The sequence below is a fragment of the Melanotaenia boesemani genome, chromosome 22, assembly GCF_017639745.1.
Source record: "Melanotaenia boesemani isolate fMelBoe1 chromosome 22, fMelBoe1.pri, whole genome shotgun sequence".
In the NCBI taxonomy this organism is placed as follows: Eukaryota; Metazoa; Chordata; class Actinopteri; order Atheriniformes; family Melanotaeniidae; genus Melanotaenia; species Melanotaenia boesemani.
The window spans coordinates 12,600,989-12,621,291 of NC_055703.1; the positions used below are offsets into that span (position 1 = coordinate 12,600,989).

The following is a 20,303-nucleotide window of genomic DNA, read 5'->3' on the forward strand; positions in this document are numbered from 1 at the left end:
TTTTTCATTATCATCATGATCATAATGAAGAAAAATCCCAGTCAAGATGAAGAGCCAGCAAAGCTGCTTCTCTTCAGTCGCTTCCTTCGCATCCCAGTCTCCCTTCTCCCCCTGACGCCCCTTTTCCCTCCTTCCCCTCCTTTTTCCTCTCCCTGATGTCTCAGCTGTTCCTCGGAAAGGACAAAGAGCCCGCGGTCAGCTTCGACCTACCAGGTGGCCTCTCTGACGAACAGCAGACCATACAGAAAATCCATTCTGCAGGGAACTAACGGGCAGGAAGTCACGACGCGCTTTTCCATGAGTGTGTGCGTGAGATGCGCCATCAGAAAAACTCCTGACTTACAGGCGCACGCGGTCTGGATCACTGACACAAACGTTTCGCGCCGCACGCACGCAGTTGCCGCTTACGTGTCCGGGAATAAACGCTCCCCGACTTCTGCAAGTTGGGAGTCCTCTTGTGGAAAAGGCGGGGCGCAACACGGGGTATAACCACAAGACTGGAAAATATTTGCCCCGCATCGGGTGGAGGAGGAAATGAGACTGTGTGGCGCTCATTACCCCGACCTAAGCGTTTGACAATTTCTTTTAATGATGTTCTGTAACATCCTTCGCGATTAAATCGAACTGATCAAACAACAGCAATAATAATAATAATAATAATAATAATAATAATAATAATAATCAGTAATTTCCTCTTAGAGATTGATCTTCCACAGCCTAATAGGTCATTTGTTGCGGAAACCCTGTTTGGCGCTGTTAAATTCAGCAATAATAACCCACAGCACAATTTCTGTAGCCTATATTAATGGGATTTGATATATCCGTAAAGTGGCTTTCAGAGCTCCAACCTGTACATGATGTAGATGATGGAAACGATTAACAAGCACAGAAACATTGGGTAAAATTTAAGATCAGTTTGAAATACCACAATCACGACATCAGGGCGCATTTGTTTGGTGCACATTAAGGAATCAAAAGTCAATAAACATTTTTATGTTGTCACAAGTCAACCTTTAAAATTAAACTTTGTCTGAAAACGACTTTTTTTAAGAGTGTGCTGTGTTTTCTGTCAGCTCGGAGGACACACCTACCTTGTGATCCTCCAATCATCCGTCTCCGGGGACTCGACAACTACACAGTCGCAGTAAGGAGACACCGAGACAGAAGAGGACACGTTCTGTTTCCGCGCAGTCGGACCGCTTTAGGTGCAGTGACAAGAGGGAAAAAACAGCCTGAGCAGAGCAATTAGACAAAACTTTTACGGGGCGATTATCTGTCAGCGCGCCATTCTCTTGCTCTCCCGCACTCTCTCTTTTTGAACGTCATCCTGAGGTTGAAGTTACACATTATAGGAGCAGGCTACAAGTTTCAAATGGACAGGCACTTGGAGACGGCTGGCTCAACAAGCATGGGATTATTCTTGTAATGTGGATTGCTACTCCTTTTAAAAAAAATAAGGATCTGCTGCGGAACGATGTGAGAGATTGTGCGTCTTGGATTCTCGTGTTTCTGGATATCTTGAAAATTATTGGCAACAGTTGAGAAGAAAGAATTAAACACGTATTAAGGATTGTATGCTGCAACCTTGGGACCAGCATGGATCTGCTATTAAAACCCCCTTACTGAAATAAGTTTTAGTCGGTCCACTTGTATTGTTGTTTTGCCTCGTTGTTGTAAACTTCATGTTTGAGAAGAAATTGCCACATTCGGCGGTTAAGTTTTGAAACGTCACTTTACCTTTTGGACTAGATTTCCAACACCATGAACTTTATTGACAGTTTGACATTATTATTTTTGACGCTGTCAGCTGTCAAGGTGAGTGTGTTCCTGAGAGCAAACTGAACCTAAAATGAGGGGGAGAAAAAAGATCTATCGATCTCCATTTGCTAAATGTAGTCAGTGGTCATTAATGTGTAGCTTGCCCTTGTCTTTCGTCTGGCTAGGTCACCGCTCATGTTTAAACAAGCCTAAATGTTTAGTGGCTTTGGGGAGATTTAAACAGCCATTACGCAAAGCTGACACTGTATAAACCGAACCCACTTAGTCGTGGGTGGTGCGTTTTTTGTGCTACAAATGTGGCATAAATGATGATTTTTTAAATAATGTTGAGAAGTTTGACGCTGGGTGATTGTAGGCCTGCTCTAAAACCACCTTGGAGATATTATTACGCTTTAAAGGCGCAGTGGCTCCATTCTGAATCAGGACATGTGAACAGGTTCACTCCCGGCTCTGAGGCGACTCATGGTTCGTCTGCTCCTCTGAGAGAGAGGTTCTAGTTTTCAAAAGTGTATTTACTATTAGATTTCTGAACAAACCGATCACGACTACTTAGACAGATCTGGTGGGCTGGAGAATTTTAGTGGGTGGCTGAAAGCACGTGGAAATTCTTTTTTTTCTATATAATCATTAATGAAGTGCTGTATGATGTTGAGCAAAGGTTTCAAGGTGGAAAAAAGCAACACTGCACCTCAGGAGGCTGCGTGTTTTCCTGCGATATGATTGGACTTTGACAGATAATATCTAACTCTTTCAGTGCAAAAAAAGCATGTTATTTCTCCGATGTTTTAGGCTGCAACCAAACGAAGTGTGTCTCCTCTCGAGTCTAGTAAACTGTTTATTTAAATAATCGGATAATTTAATGATAACTGAGACACACTATCAGCGCTGAAGGGTATCAGGATGACGCTTCTACTGCTCATTTATCTGTCGACGTATTATCATTTGGTTAAAGGGCCTGCGTTCGTAGCTTGACACCCACCCATTAATAATACAGTATATAGCGTAGTGTTTTGGGGGGGCTGGGGTCTCTCAGCCCACAAGGTTGGACCCTCTCACGCCACCAGAAGGGGGTGGAGCCTGCCCCACAACCCAACCTTTTTTTCTTCCCCCACTCCTAACTTTTCATTAAGGAATTGAATTGAATGTCTTCCTTCAGAATGCCGACTCATTCAGCGCATGCCGGGTGCCACAGAAGCAGGTCTCATGCAATATTGGCGAGGTATTGCAAGAGTTGCGCGCGCTTCTGAGTGAATAGGGGAGAAGGAGAAAGGGTGTGTGTGTGTTGTGTGGGGGGGCAGAGCCTTGAGGACGACAGAGCCTTGTGCGTAACGAACAAAGTGGAAAGTTGCCAAAAAAAAAAATAATAAAATCCCGCGGCTGTTCTGGTGTGGTGACAGCTACCCCCTGTCAGGCGCAGGCTGACATTCTTAATGGTTTTAATGGCAACGGTTATTAATCCGGGTTTAGGCTGCAGAGCCACACATGAAAGGTTTGAGAACTGAAACAAAACCAGCAACGTAATTACTAAGTTCATGAAGATTTGCCACGTAGCCTTAGCTGATGAGGCAGAACATAAGTCAGCTTCTTTGGCACATTGTACCTTTGCTCAATTGCTTGGCCATATAAGGAATTATAAAATGTACATAGTAGGCTAATATCATACACCGTTCTGAATTGTACTTAAGTACTGAACACTTATTTTAGAGTTAGAATTCAGAAATTTAATTACAAAATTATTATATTATATCTCAGTGTTAATAACATGGAGTGGGCCTGTGCATGTGACTCCAATGGTGTGTGCAGGGCCAACTCAGATAAGATTTATATTGTGGTTTTCAAGTTTTGGCAATGGTCAACAGAAATGTCAAAATGCAAACATCTTTTGCACAACTGGATAAGTACAGGGCATGGATTGGGTTTTACTGACTTCTTGCACAATCTATCATAACTAACAACATGCTCTTTTCCCTTACAGAGTGCCCACATACCGAAGGAAACAGAAAGAGGTCCACATGACGGTAGGTGTCCCTCAGGGCACCGTGGGAATACAATCTACATTGGGCTCACTGCTTGGCACACAGCCAGACAGGGGAGGGCTGGTTTGAATTTCACTTTGACATTAAAAGAAAATTATCGCCCCCTAGTGGACATCTTTCTGGATTGACCCTGCAGAGATTTATCCCCCTCAGACTTTTTTTCTTCATTGTGAAAGACCACAGTTTTCACCTTAAACCTCATCTACTAAATGTCTTCACCCTGAGCAACATTCAGTTTTACTTGAGGTTAAGCTAGGAGAGATGTTTTGGTCACCAGTTTCTATATTAGAATAGAATGTCACCATCTTGGTCCACAAATTCATTTTGCACAACCCCATTGCCCAATCTAATTTGGACAATCATAAGCTAAAGTTCTTGATATTGCTCAGACACACTGTGTTTGGTTTGGCTTCCCAGAGGCCTTTCAGGCTGGGTCTGTTTCAGGCTCACTCATGGCCTCTGTGATGTTTCAGAGGTGTTGTCAGTCTGTGTGCTAATGTCTTTCTCAAGAGCAGAACTCATACAAGGAGAAAAATAGGAGGTGGGGGGAGACTGGACTTGAGCTGAAAAGTAGACTCTGGGCTGGTATTGTGCAACTGTAGACAAGGTGAATGCCAACAGGCCAGAGACAGAGCTTAGAAATGAGGTGACATTCAAGTTTTGTGCAACTGATGGGGGTCAAGATATAACTTGTTAATGTCAATGAGAAATTGCATAAGTCTTTGTTAAAGTAGGCCAGTCTTTGTTTGCTTATGTAAACCAAGTGTGTTTGAATTGGACAAAGGGAATTAAAGTGTGTTTGCATGTTTATGTATGTTGGCCCTCCATCTCTTTTGACTCTTGTGTGCCTGCCAATATTTTATTTAGACCTCTGTTTAGGTGTGTGTTGCTGTCAGAGAACTGCTCCATTCAACAGTGAGTGATTGAAACTGGAGCTCCATTGTCATTTTCTAACTGTTCCCTGTGACTCTGTCTTTCAGTGATCCCCTTAATGGAGGTGTACAACAAGAGTTTGTGTCAGCCTCGAGAGCTCCTGGTGGAAATTCTTCAGGAGTACCCGGAAGAGGTGGAGCACATCTTCATCCCGTCCTGTGTGGTGTTAAAGCGCTGCGCTGGCTGCTGCTTAGACGAGTCCATGCAATGCACACCAACAGTCACCTATAATGTAACAATGGAGGTCTGCAGTGTTTTATGTTTGTTTTTTCACAGAAATACTTGATTTTTTCCTCAACCTATGAAATATGTGACCTATGTAATGTGTATGTTTCCTAACTGGACACATAAATACTTTAATTTTGTCCAAATATTACACATTAAGGGCTACAATTTGCAAGTCTTCTTGGCTACAGAGCCTCTTAGGTGTAAGACTTTGGGGATTCAGAAAAGGTCAGCATTTTCATTTTCAGTATTGCTCCTTATTAGGATCAGTTTGCATGATTTTGTATGACTAACTGGTAAAAAATGTGCAATATCTGCCCTGAATGAGATTAAATGTGTCCAGTAAGGAACAAAAAGCTCTTGAACTTTGCACTTATTGTTTCAAATCCCTGTTTTTATTAAATTATAACAGCCCGTTAAACAAACTGAAAGTTGGCAGCCAATCTCACTAACACCATTTCACAATTATCTTCATGCTCGCTATTCTCTGCCCTCTCTTCCTCCTCCTCTTCTCACACATGATTAGCTAAAGTAGAGGTTATCAGCTGATCAGGAGTTGGCAGCTCCCAGCTTCTGATTGGTCAGATGGCCTTGAACCATCTAATCATCCGAGAAGGAGGGTGGAAGACTTTATGTGAATTCCTACATCACCTGAAGTTAGCAAACACAGTGCAGAGAGAATGAAACTTAATCCTTAAACCTTAAAAAAGCTGAATATGAAACATGTCTGAAGGTTAAATTAGCTGACAAATGTGACTTTTCTTCTTTGTAAATCTTTCTTTTTTTTTCCTTCTGCAGATTAAAAGAATAAAACCCCAAAGGCAACAAAATGACATTTTCATGAGTTTTACAGAACACAGCGCATGTGAGTGTAGGTAAGAAACCTCCAAAGTCACACTCTTGCAAACACACACACACAATGAAAAGCAAATTACTGCTCTATTGTGTAGCAGAGCAGAGGTTGGCGAAACACGTCATGTAAAGTTATTGTTTTCAGCTTTTCCCCTGACACATTCAACAGATGCAACTCATGATGACTTACATCTTATCTCAGCTTCTTTCACTTGACTGATGTTTTTTTCTGAGCATGTTTAAACATATCGCGGCAGACATCCTCCATGTTTTGAATTCATCCTCATTCCACAGCATAGCTAAGGATCTGTGGCATGTAGAGGTCTTTCCTGTAACTCCTAACCTCGGTTGCAATTGCTTCTGTTATCGATCTCTGAGAAGACTTGTGACTTTTATTTATCGCCTTCCATCAATCAGGAGATATCTGCGATTAGACGCTCAGAGGACACAGATACGTTCAGGGTGAGAAACATGTGCTGTCAAGTAAATGTGGCACAAATTATTACTGGGAAAAAAAGAGAAAAATGTAAACGATAAGCAGCTACAAGTTTGCCACTTTTAAGATTACTCATGAAAGCTACACGTGTACTTGAGTTATACCTGTTTTGTTAAATCAATACTTGAAGTGCTTGTGTGTTTTCCTTTGACTCTTGATCAGGGACAGATTCTTCCTCCGCATTTTTTCTGAAAGGAAATTCCATATCTCCACCATCCAGTATTTCTGGATAGTGTGGTGGATCAGGAGGTTGATTCCACACCAGGGCAAGCTGTCCCCAATTAGCTGCTCCAAAGGGACTGAGAGTACTTGATTTAATACCATGAGCTTTATTAACTTAAGCACATAGTCTTATTTTATAATTTTGGCACTTCTTTGTCCTAAGTTTTATGATGTATGATGGCTCTTTAACGGAAGTTAATTTAGTTTTCTTAGATTTTACTGCCCCAATAAGAATTGAGTGTGTCCAAAAGTGAAACAAGTGACATCATCTACAAGAAATGATGACCTGATCTCAGCTAATCATTAACTGAGCTGTCAGCTTTCCTTGACTTCACGTTGCTTCCTGTTGGACTGTTGTTAAAGTCAGATCGTTACAGTGCCAGAGGTTTGGGCTGTGACGCAGCAGCTCAGAGGGGAAGCATATCATCCTCCATCATTTCAGGAAAGTCTGAGAGGAAAACAAACATTTCAGGGATAACAGCAGTACTGCCTGAAGGTTCAGTTTACTTACTTAGCTGTGGTTTTATGACTCTCATTTGTGCTGTTTGTGGAAACTTTAACATTTCTCTGCAGGGAAAATTCACCAGTTTGTTTGTCCAACCCTTTAATTTTTAGAAATGCCAGTTTAATGCAGCTGTCAAAAAGCAATATTACCAAACCAATTAACTGTAAACACTGTAATCAGTTTAATAACTCATTTTTAAAATTTTTACATTAATTCAGTTCTCAACAATATGCACAGTTTTTTGTTTTTTGTTTTGCATTACCTTGATTATCTTACTAATTTGTATGGTGTTGCAACCATCAGCTGTATAACAGCAGCAGATCTGTTATCTGTTATCAACAATATATGCCAATGCTGCACAACTTTGTGGTGCAAAGGATAGGAATATAAAAGCAGCATAACAATAGCTAAATATAAGTAAAGCGTTAAAGCTTTACCCTTTTGTTTATCAGGAAAGAAAGAGTTGATACAAAAAAGAGCTAATGCTTATCTGGGAATGGAAACAACTTTGTGAATCTTATGACTGGCCAGCATCTTCCCAGATTCAACATCCCATTCAATATTTCTAGAGATTTAAGTAATTTCTGAAGTAAAAGCTCAAATGTTGCAGTTGTCTTTTTTTCCCTCATTAATGTGTGTTTCTATTTAGGACAGCTACTACTTCTTCTGCTGAATTAGAACCATTAGCAAAATATTTCATGCTGCCACCCTCTCGTGACCAGAGATGTCAGTAATGTAATATGTAGTCAGTAATCTGACTACATATTTTAACAAAATATAATCTAACGCGTTAGGATGTCCTACAATGTAATCAAATTACCGTTACTCTTCATATTCGTCCTGCGTTACTTCGGCACTCCCCACTCCTTTCACATATGATTTGAAATCAAGCGCCGTGGACGAAAGTGTATTTATCTAACTCAACACACCTTCTCATTAACGGTGGTACAGAAATTTTATGTACTCGTAAGCATGCAGCTACCTTTCTTCGCTGAAACTTGACCTTTTTTAAATCGACAAACACAAATCATTCACTGCACATGACTTTAGAAAAAAATATGATATAGAAACTTATTACCCTGGTGCATGATGGGAGGTCCGCCTCTCCACTTCCCTCATCAGAACCTATTCCAAACCGAATTGATTTTTTTTTTTAATAAGTCCGTTACTATTTCATTATTTTCTCATGTGTAAACGTAAAACATAATGCAGATTTGTCTTATGCTTAACGAGAGATGTTGCTTTATTTTATTGTTATTCATTTGAATTAATGTATATGATGGTAGGGAAGAAGCACTGAATGATTTACAAAGTTAATAAGAGACTGACTATGTTCATAGAAGGTGAAAAACAATTAAAAGTTACAAGTTGCAAAACATTGTAAAGTCACCATTCGTAACTAATGCACTTTCAGTAAAGTATATGCGAAAAAAAATCGATTGTCATTTTTTTGTTTGGGGGGTTTTAACTAATAAAGTAACTAGTAATCTAACTTAGTTACTTCTAAACCTTAGTAATCAGTAAAGTAACTAGATTACTTTTTAAAGAAGTAATCAGTAATCAGTGGTCAGATTATTTTTTCAAGTAATCTGTGGCATCACTGCTCGTGACATTATGCTTCCAAAACATGTCAGATTAACCTTTTTTCCAGCTTTTAAAACTACTGCTCTAGATTTTTTTTAAAAATCTGACAGTAATAATGATCCAATATCGCATCAAATGATCCACTTTGCTTTAGTATATTTTACCATTCAAAATATGTCACACTAGCTTTAATATAATGTAGCTCTTTTGATTTTAAACTGAGCGTTGGGATTATTGCAGTTTTTCCTTTTGTTATCCTTACAGCGTGACAACTCAGAAACTAGCAGGCTGAGTCTTTTGAAACTGTAGAGAGGTGCAACCTCTCAAAATAAGAAACCTATAACATTATTGTGTAAATCCAGATTGGTGAAAAATGCAGATAGTGGATATCTGGAGCAGGAGGTATCAGTCACTTTTAGTTTTATTCTTTATTCTGCATGCTTACAATATGTAGAGTTTTTCCTGTCAAACAGAAACTTGGCTGTGAGTCTATGACGTCTTAAAAGAAACATTGTTTCCCAAAACTATTGGCAAACTGTCACCCGTAGAGTGTGCCAGCAGATTTATTGCTCCACTCTCTCTTATTGGCAAAAGCTGTCACATGTACAAGAAGTAAAATGAACCTGACACCTTTCTATTGTAAACGTTTTTGTATGTGTGTGTGTGTTTGTGTGTGTGTGTGTATATATCCATCAATGAGCTCAACCCCCTCTGTGTAATTGTGTATGAGTGTGTACACTGCATTATTTCCCAACTCTGCTTCATTTACTGAGCCAAGTATTTGAAAGTGAGAGTAATTTTGATTACAGTTTCTAGTAAAGGATGATGCCATAACATGATTTGAGAAGCTTAATGTGAGCCCACCCATGTTGACAATCAGCACTTGGTCTCTGATGGTCCTGATGCATATCTGTTTACCAGCGGCTGTAATCTAATGTCATGTTGTTTTGTTCCTGCCTTTCAGGTCAAAGATAGAAGTGAAAGAACCGAAAGAAAAGTGAGTACAGCAGCTCTTTCTGCATGGAGATTTGGGATATTGAGGGAGGGTGGGGATAATAGGGACTTGAGGTGTGATATTGCCTCGCAAAAAAACTCACTCTCAGTCGTTTTTAATATACTTTAGTGTACTACTGTACCCACTCTTAATCAATCTGGGTGAAATATTTTCATTCTTTTCTTTGTCACATCATCCTTTCACATAGATACACACAAATTTACTCAAAGGCCATAAAATTTTAATTACAGCCTTAATGGACAACTTACACATGATTATCTCATAAAAGGCATGGATAAGCTGCATTCAGCTGATAAAATGGGGAATACCAACTAAATCATCAGGTGAATGACACTTGATGAGGTCATTGTCCTGTTTTTCTATCTCATCTTTACATTCCTCCCCGCTCTTCTTACCTGTTTCCATCCCAATGAATGTATGTTACTCTTGCGTCTAATTGCTCTGATATAGATAAGAGTTCTTGAAAACCTGTTAAACTTTTCAGTTCATGGTCCTTTCTTGAGTGAAATCCTCCCTCCCTTGCAACATTGAGTCGTCGTTGTGCGGTTCATTAAAGCTCTTTAACCCCCTCCTCTGCAAAGAAGTCGTTAATATTTTTCCATTGCGTGGCTGTTGTTGTCGGTTGTATTTTGGTTTTATGTCAGGTTGTCTGTCATATAGATAAGGCTCAGCTTTGAGACCTTCTCTTTAACCTTGTCTCAACTGTTTACGAGTCTGGCTTTGGTGGCGTGCCTCTACAAAGCAATGGTCCTGGAGGTCATTCAACTTCTTTTTCTGAGGCTTTCATATATTCATATTAGTTTTAGCTCTGGTTGCTAACCTCTTAAGAAGTCCTCGAGCTTGTCAGGGTGAGTCATCCTGCTGAGGTTGTGAAACTAGTTAACTGTCAACGTCCTCAAAGACATTGAGCCTGATCTCTGACAATCAAGAGGAAGTCTTTAGATTTACACACATCCTGTTTCATGGATTAGTTGGTGTTTTACTTGGACTCCATCTGGGACTTCCGCACCTTTTATGTTACTATATGATTAAATACTGTACATCGTGTTTCCTTGTAAAAGAAAATATCACTTTTGTTATGCTAGCACACTGACTGTTTGGATGGCAGTGTCATTAGTCTGTCAGTCAGTTCAGTTTGTCCAGACAAAATGATTAGAGGATTAATCCTGACTTTAGTGTGCACTGATTCTTCCTTTGCTGTGCGGTTCATGGTGAAAAATTGGGTTTTGGTCATCAATAGCCATTTAGTTTGCGACATATGTTCATGGTTTGCAGAGGATAAATTGTAATAACTTGATGTCTTGATCTCCAAATAAAAACAATGTGATTGGGTCAGAATTACTTTAAGAATTGCAAACTAGTGATTGTTAACATGCTAACACACTAAACCAGGATACTGAACATGTTGAAACTGATTGCTTCTTGACATCAACATGCTAGTGCAAGCAAATAGCTTTAGCAAAACCTCAAAGAGCCACTAGCATGGCTTTAGAAAAACCATCATATTGTCATGACACTGATATCTGCTTTGGCCATCTGTGTGGTATTTCAGTGGGCAGGTAGAAGGAGAGGCGGAAACGAATTAAGGATTCACTGAAAATTAAGTGTATTCAGATATGGTGCCAGCTTGCAATATTTCCATCTACTAATGCAGCTTGTGCATCAAACTTTATGCTAAACTTGCTTTTATTTTCCCAAGCAAACATGCAGATTTCAATGAGGGCAAAGATATACCTTTGTTCTTTAATCTAACATGCTGTAGTGTTTCTTTTTTATTATTATTATTTCTTAAAAAAAATCAAAATAATGGAATAACAAAGTTACTTGGGTTATGTACAGTTTGGAGGTTATGTTCAAAATGACCTATTTAATTACAATCTTTTTATGTCTATTTTATAGCTTGGACTAGGAACTGGTTTATCATGTTTGTAAAATTTTATGATTGAAAGTAGAAAACTGTCTTCCACCTGTAGGAATGAGAATTAATGTACAATCAATGCACCATAAATATACAATACAAACTTATAAATGTGTATGCTGTTGTGTGTGATTACAAAAGTAGTAATATACTACCAAGGGAGTAACATATTGTCTGACTCCATCCTCAACCTGTGAATCACCAGGGGCTAGATGCATAAAGTTATATTTAAAATTGTAACTAAATCTGTATTTGTGAACAAGTATGCATTGATTTTTTTTGTCTTATTTATAATTCTGATCTTCTAAAAAATGCAATCATTGCAAATTTGCACGCATGCACACTAGCTTGAATTATCTTTCTGTCAAACAAATACAGAAAATACTCCTTTGATTAATGATTTGCCTTTAAAAAATTCCATCTTGCACCAAAAATGATTAGTTACTGCAATGAAAACAAATGGATGGAAGCACAATCTCACTGAAAGTGAAGAGGTGTCTCCTTGAAGAGACGTTCAAAAATTTCTTTTTTTTTTTAACAGCCCCCACTTTAAAAAAAGGAGGGGGGGTTAATGCTTCACTCTTTTGAGTTTAAACCCTAATGACAAAATCATTTGCACATATAGTATAAAGGATACCTTCCTGTATAAATAACAGCCTCTGTGCAGGGTAAAAACGTGTATGCATGGTTGTTTTGCACACACATCGTTTATGCATCCAGCCCCTTGTGTCTGCTTCATAAGCACACTTCTGTTTGTTCTCATTGTGCTCTTTTCTAAAACAAGTTGAATCAGCTCTAAAGAGTTGACCCAGATATGTTGAAAGATGCAGTTTTGGTGAAGTCCAAGTCTTTTGTCCTCAATTCATCTGGGAAATTTCCGCCCACGGCAAGCCTCACACTTCTAATTGGTTTCACTCTGCAGAGTCATTGTACTGATGTATAAAACAATCTTTTTGAAAAGTCCTTTGAACCTAACCCGGGCAATGAAGTCATTTTCTCACAGATCATATGATATTCATCACATTAAAAAAAAAAAAAGAAGGATATGTGGATAATATTGGGTGTGTCTCTTGCTTGTTTCATGGTTTCAGGGTAATTTTTGTTAATCAGCGATTGGTATTCATGTTTTTTCTTTTACTTTGAAATACACATTAACCTTCACTGAATGCATTGGGATATGGTCCACTCTGGCATATGTCTGATGCTTTCCTCATTCCTCAGTTCAAGTTGTAATCCCATACAAATCAATCAGTCAAAAAAAAAAGAAAAATTTAAAAAGAAAAATCAGATCAACCTTTTTTTGAATGACTAATTACCTCAATTGATTAATAATTTAAAAAAAAAGATTGCTGTTAGCCGATGTTGGCTTTAGCTGTCACCAGTTTACGATGTTGACGCATTCGTCCATTTCTCTCGTCAGTCTCTCAGGCATCTTTCTGCGTTGTTGTCCTCTTTCTCTTGCAGAAAAACCCGGAAAGGCAAGGGTAAAGGCCAAAAGAGAAAGCGAAAGAAAAACCGTGACAAAACAATTCATGATGCGTATGTCAGCTCCGCCTTCTCCACCTACCTGCACCTGAGTGTCGCGCTTCTCATAATTAAGCTAATTTGGGAGGAGCTCTTTTGCCCATTTTAATTTGTACCATTTAATTTATCCGTCAACCACATCTATTAGCATGTCGCTTTCGTGCATTGTCCTAACTTTGTCTCGTCAGCCATGCTCTACATATGGAGAAAATAATTGTTTAAGCTGGCCTGTTTGCCAGGGACTGTTGCTAATGTAGCTTCTACGATTTCTTTTTTAAAAATAATAACTTGTAAAAGTGCTGCAAAGTTTGGCATATTACATTTTGCAAGAAGTGAAACATAACCCATCTCAACCTTTCAAAATCATCAACTAATCTCAGTACAGTGTTTGAAAGAATGTCACCCCTTATGGATGAGTTTGGACCAACGATTTGGATGATATACGACAGCAGAAACCTAAAGGTTCAAATTCTATCTAACATCTTGTCCGATAGCTAGCTGTGTGATTGATAATGGACACGTTTAAAGAAGCTGGAATAAACAGATCTCAGATCAGCTGTTAGCTGTAACCCGAGCCCTCTACTGAAACAGATCACACATCCACCAGCATGGCTTTGCAGACTGGTTCATACTGTTCTGGTATCTGTGCTGGGATCACCAGGATTGTAATCATGGTCCTGTCTTCAGTGTTGAGTCTGTGCTGCTTTGCTGTGTCTCGCACCCATGTCCTTGCCTCTCTTTGTTCTTTTCATCTTTAAAAACTGGTTTCGCTGTCCTGTGTCTAATGCTGGTTCTTTTTATGTAATGTGAAGATATGAATGATGGCTATCTATTTTTTTCCTTTGTTTGGCAAGTATTGTTTTTGTTTCATTGTTTTCCTATTTTTGTGTTTGAAACCATAAAATTAACTCGTATTCAGAACTAATATAAAGATGACCTCATGTTTCTTCGGTTATTCTACTGTGAACATTTTCCTGTATGTATGTATGTATGTGCATTTGTAATTTGTATATTAAGATGTCAGTGGAATATCTGAGCCTTCATCAATGTTGAGAAATGTAATTTAGATAACTTTGAGTATCTGTGAATCTCATGTCTCTTTGTGGGAAACAGTCTTTAGTTTTCATTCAATAAAATGAAAATATTCTTAATGGTGCATCAAACAGACCCTTGAGTCTTCTTTATTAGGAGTTGAACATTTGTAAGAGTGAGAGCGAAGTGTGTTGTCATTAACCTGCAACTTCAAGCTATTTCATGTTATTTTATGTTGCATGAATTGGTGCAGAGCTTTGCTCACTGCATGTCTAACCCAAGTTGTTTGTGAGTGATCTGATCAATGTGGATGGGATGGGGGTGGGTGGTCATTTTAATGCTCGAACCTTTGCCTGCTCTGTGGGAACTCTGTGTGAAATACTACCCGAGTGTCACATGCAGAGCAACTTGGCAGTGGCTCTGAGGGGCAAACTGCAGCATATGAAAGTTTTGACCAAGAGGCAACCTATCTTAGATGGTAATGGTACACTGTTATAATCTGCCTCTCCCTCTTCCTCCCCATCTCTGTCTGTTTGTCTCTCTGTCCAGTGTCTGTGAGCCATGTTGTGATCACTGCTCAGTGAAGAGAAAGCGTTTGTTTGTGCAGGATCCTTCAACCTGCCGGTGCTCCTGCAAACACACAGACGAATACTGTAAAGAACGCCAGCTAGAGCTCAACGAGAGGACCTGCAAGTAAGCGTTACTGCTGAAGCTAAATTCAAACTACACCTTTAAGGTGTTATTGGACAAGATGGAAAACCTAGACGGCATTTGTCATAACAGAACTAACTAAAAATTCAACTGTTTTGCAACTTTCGTAGCAGCTACCGTAGTTCGCTTGTTACCCCTTGTTTCCATCGGATGTGGTTGTGGCGAATTCTGGCTGCCGTATGTGCGTGCTCTGTCTTTTTGCGCGACATTGTGATTTGGAAGCAAAGTATAGCGTCCACCGGGAATTAACTTACACAACATGTCCTCTCTGCTATTGTCTTCTATGTGTTTGGGGTGTCTTGTAACACCTTGTGTTTCTCAGCTACTGAGCCTGTTCTTATCTATGGTTGAATTTCTTTGGCTGGTTGATTTCTGGCCTTATTCTGCCAGTAATGTTGATATAAGAGTCTTCATTGGGTGTTTTTTCTTTCTTGGATTTTCTATGGTGTCCACATGTCTGGCTTCTTGTCCAACTCATTTAGCCTGTGCTAGCTGGTGCAGTCTCTATCAAGCACAGATTTTCCACATATTCTTAGTAAAACAAAACTTGAGCCTCTTTTGGGCCAATTCTGGAAGGTGCCATGTTGCATCCAGTGGAAACACGAGCAACACTCAGGCAGGATTCACATAAGCATGTTTGAAACATCAACGATCGCACTTCCATTTCACTTAGAATGTTCTGACATTTTGTGTTGCCAAATTAAATTCATGGCTCTTTGCTTTGCTTTACTAGCTCAGCTGACATTGAAAAAGTCAGAATATCTCAACAATTCAAGCTGCAACGCAGGCACCAGCCAATCAAATCAGCTGGCTGATCTCGTGATCTATTGCTGCAGTCAAAGCATCGCATCAATCTGCTGCTTATTGTTTGATAAATCCTGCTTTCTAGTGGCTGCAATCAGCACCAGCGATGACGCCAGAACGTGTCGCAACAGCATCTGGTGGAAACAAGGGGATAGACTTAGAAATGCACTTCTGTTGCATGTCACCTCACTCTCAACACTTATTACTATTATTACTTCAAATCCCTTTAATTTTTATGCAAGCTGAGTCCCGTCTTGTAGTAATCTCAAAAGGGAAAACACAGAGAAATGTTTAAAAAATACTATACTATACGCAATACTATGCTGGAAAAATCATTGTTTAGAGTCTTTAAAGCCTTGAATGGTCAAAAATGATTAAATGACTGTGCAATCTACCGTTTATGCATGTGTATTTTGCGCGTTTCTCAGTTAGCCCTACTCCTCATTCATTACATGGCCTCAAAACTTCTAAACAAAAGAAATCACAAACAACGATGGCAAACTTTTAAAATCTCCAAATCACCGTTGGGTTAGGTGCAACAGACTCCATAACACCCCCCCGCCAAAAAAGATCTACTTTGCTCATGAAATACTAAATTTAAATATTTTCCTGACAGTGTCACTAGCCAAATTCACACTTTGGTATTTTTAAAAATATTTCCTTTTCTCATGACCTTTTGTTTCTCTTGTCTTTTCTTCTTTTGTAGATGTGACAAGCCGAGAAGATGAGAGAGGTGGCAGCACCAGATGTACAAGATGAAGGAGTATTCTAGAAATATTTCACAGCACAGCACTTTGACCTTTGAACCGTAAGCTCTTCTTTTCTGTGGAAAGCATTCCCCTTGGACTGAGAGAGAACAAAGAAAGACTGAACTCAAAGTTTCCTCCCTCTGTATATCTGTGTGTATATCGACCATGATAAAAAGAAAAAAATTTTAAAAAAGAGTACAGAATTGTTATGCTGCTACAAAAAAACAAATACTAAACCCATCATTTGACTAAAAGCAAAGTAGCCGCCATGTGGTTTTGCATTTCTAACAGGCTTGCGAAGCAGGTGTAGTCTTACTGTCAATTCATTGTATGCAATTACTTCACTGGATATGAGTCTACTGTGGTTCTGTGTCAGTCATAACATGCAAGACCTCTAGATATATTTAACTGCTAAAACAGCGGGTGAGACTGAAGAGGACATTGGTGTGCTCTGCTTTCAAAAATGATGGATGGACCTTTTTTTGGCCGATGTCTGCTTAAGCTTTTGGCTTAAGCAGGACAAACGGGACAGCTGATGGAAGACTGTCTCTGCTTGATATCGCTTCCTTCCCTCTGAGGACATTGCAGGACTGACGTGGACTTGGACAGCGTCTCTGCCGTGATCAGAGGGGACTCTGGAATGGTGGTGCCATATACTTTTAAAGGGATACTGGTTATCAGTATAGCATTAAATGTTTTGCTATGTCCTACAAGAAAACCACTGAAATATCCTATACTGTAGTTTGATTCCATTTGAAAACTGTGCCTCACATAATGTACTGAGAAATCTTTCGAGTGCTTTTTAAATTATTTTTGTTTCCTTTTTGCAGGAGAGGGGATTGTCAAAGTAGTTTTCTTTGCTGTTTAACTGAATACACAATTCATTGATTATGCATCTTCTCTAAACTTGTAAATACTTAATATCCCTTTATGCCATAGCTCATTGTAGATAATTTATAATGTTAGAGAATATTTTACAGTATTCGGTCTCAACACATATTTAATTTGGTCTATTTATGTATGCAGTGTAATGTACCTGTAGCTGTCTCTTCTCCCTTGTGTGTAAGGTCACTGATGGCTACTCTCAGCAAGGAGGCTCCCTGTGCTTTTTTAAGAAACAAAAAAAAAAAAAAAGAAAGAAATCTAAACTGATTTGTTAACATTCCCTAAATGGAACGTTGGTACTGATGTACTGATGACGTCTCCATTTCAACCCCTGTCATCTAAGTGTGTGGGTGCCATGTAGAATTTAAACTTGTGTGTGTGTGTGTGTGTGTGTGTGTGTTTGCGTGTACATGTGAATATGAATGAATGCGTGTTCACCTGCATTTGCTATATGCACATCTGTGTGTATGTGTTAGTAAATTGTATTTAAATATTTAAGTTAGAAGCAGACCTGTGTTTTGTCCATTGTGCAAGATGCAAATACAAATAAACTACTGCTAGCAGCTCAGCATCCTCTACCGCAGCACGACCATTTTCAACTTGGATAACAATCTCCATCCTGTCTGCCATCAGTCTTCGAGCCTTCATTATTAGTTTTCTTTTGTCTCTTCTCCACTATTAACATGTTTTCTGTGTATATGTAAAACATCATATTTATTTGAAATCATATTGTTTTTATATAAAATAAGGAAAAGGTTGCCGTGTTGTGAATGCTGTGTTTCCATGAAATTTAATTAGGCATCAGTTCCATGTTTTTGTGCAGCAAGCTGTTATTCACACACCTAACTGGAATCTCTGTGCAATGTAATGTGAAAGAAGGCAGAGCAGAGAAATTAAAGAGAAATTCCTGCACAGTTTTCATGACAGACACTCAGTCAAATGAATAAACAGGCACTTTGACAACGTGTGCAGTAATTTCATCTATTAAATCCAATCGTAAATGGCCATTACGGGAAAAGAAAACCTTTTTCAGAGAACTCTCCTCTTCATGAATGAGAAAAAAATTGCATTTCATGCTTATAACAAATTTTGCAAGAGTAGAAAAAAAAACTGGTTAAGAGAAAGAGGATGCATGTAGTAGAGTTGCACAACTGAAGCAGTTTGCTTTGGTACTGTGGGTTAAGTTTGGAAATGTTCAATAATGAAAGTAAAGCTTATGATTCAAAGTGAATGTTTTTCTGAACATTCTGAAACTGAGTAGGCTAACTTTTATAACCTTATTTTAGGCTGAGTGGCACCGGATTCTGTTCATAACTTTTATGGACAGAATTTCTAGGCACAGCCGAGGTGTTGAGGGGATCTGGTTCGGTGGCCTCAGGATTGGGTCTCTGCTCTTTGCGGATGATGTGGTTCTGTTGGCTTCATCGGGCCGTGAACTTCAGCTCTCACTGGAGCGATTCGCAGCCAAGTGTGAAGCAGCTAGGATGAGAATCAGCACCTCCAAGTCCGAGACCATGGTCCTCAGCCGGAAAAGGGTGGAGTGCTCTCTTCGGGTCTGCAATAGGGTCCTGCCCCAAGTGGAGGAGTTCACGTATCTCGGGGTCTTGTTCACAAGTAAGGGAAGGATGCGGCATCTGCAGTGATGCGGACTCTGCATCGGTTTGTCGTGGCGAAGAGGGAGCTGAGCCAAAAGGCAAAGCTCTCGATTTACCGGTCGATCTACGTTCCTACCCTCACCGATGGTCATGAGCTGTGGGTAGTGACCGAAAGAACAAGATCACGAACACAAGCAGCCGAAATGAGTTTTCTCCGCAGGGTGGCCGGGCTCTCCCTTAGAGATAGGGTGAGAAGCTCGGTGATCCGGGAGGGGCTCAGAGTAGAGCCACTGCTCCTCCACATCGAGAGGAGCCAGATGAGGTGGCTCGGGCATCTGGTCAGGATGCCTCCTGGACGCCTCCCTGGTGAGGTGTTCAGGGCACGTCCCACCCGAAAGAGGCCCTGGGGAAGACCTAGGACACGCTGGACGGACTACATCTCTCGGCTGGCCTGGGAATGCTCGGGATCCCTCCGGATGAGCTGGTGAATATGGCCAGGTAGAGGGAAGTCTGGGTTTCCCTGCTTAGGCAGCTGCCGCCGCGACCCAACTCCAGATAAGCGGCAGAAAATGGATGGATGGATGGACGGATGGCACCAGCCACGTAATTAATGTTCTAGGAGATAACTGTGCTTGAGTAATGGTTTGATGAAGTTCAATGAAGGTAAGAGGGTGAGTTGGACCATCTCTGTCCATATTTGCCTGAGAACACAACTGTATCTATACAAATGCTCATTAACCTTTGGTTAATCTTTTTAGCATGTTATATAACAGATGTTGCACTACATTGACTTTTGCATTTTCAGAAAAATTGCTGCCAACTCCTTCATTTCAGCAAAATCACCTTCTTGGTATAGTGTGGGTGTTGATGCAATCTTCCTGGCACAAGAGTGAAATACTTCCTTGTAGTTTTCTATAAAGAGGTGTAGTTTTCTTGCTTCTGAAAAGCCTTTATGAATCCATAATGCAAAACAGACCTCCTGGATCACATTTCATTGGCTCACTAGTATTCAAAGCAACACCATATAATTTTTGCTTTACTCACTGCGTTTGACAAACTAAATATCAGCAATGAATGCTTTCAAAAGTCAGGGTTCATCATTATATAATATGTCTCATAACTGGTGGATTATTTTGCAGTTTATCCTTCACCAATTGACCGACATTTACACCTGCCTGTTCAAATCTGTTTAACAAGGTGAAAATTCTGGTTTGACTACCCTTTTGAATCACAGGGGATTTTCCAGGGAGAGCTTTTTAAGGAAATCAGATCTGTTCCCTGCAATTTAAGTCTCAGGAACACGTTTAAATTTTTGGTTTTCTATTTCCTGCAACCTGAAAAAAAAAAAACTTCTTCCTGCAATTTCTTTTAGCTTGGGACCTGCATTTGCACACATTATATGTGTATTCTACAGCAAACCTGATTACTGAAACCTCAT

The 20,303-nt window shown here is 39.7% G+C and overlaps 1 protein-coding gene across 2 annotated transcripts; it reads left to right on the top strand.

The window, feature by feature from the left end:
• Window positions 1–1,157: 1,157 nt before the first annotated feature.
• Window positions 1,158–16,559, top strand: vegfab (vascular endothelial growth factor Ab). 2 transcript variants are annotated; one of them, XM_041975690.1, is made up of 8 exons: window positions 1,158–1,815; window positions 3,755–3,797; window positions 4,796–4,992; window positions 5,772–5,848; window positions 9,597–9,629; window positions 13,030–13,104; window positions 14,671–14,814; window positions 16,343–16,559. In XM_041975690.1, exons 1-8 carry the CDS (start codon window positions 1,762–1,764, stop codon window positions 16,362–16,364), a joined length of 645 nt encoding a protein of 214 aa, XP_041831624.1. In that variant the 5' UTR covers window positions 1,158–1,761; the 3' UTR covers window positions 16,365–16,559. The 2 variants fall into 2 exon arrangements, with proteins under 2 accessions (XP_041831624.1, XP_041831625.1); XM_041975691.1 differs by lacking the exon at window positions 13,030–13,104.
• Window positions 16,560–20,303: the final 3,744 nt, after the last annotated feature.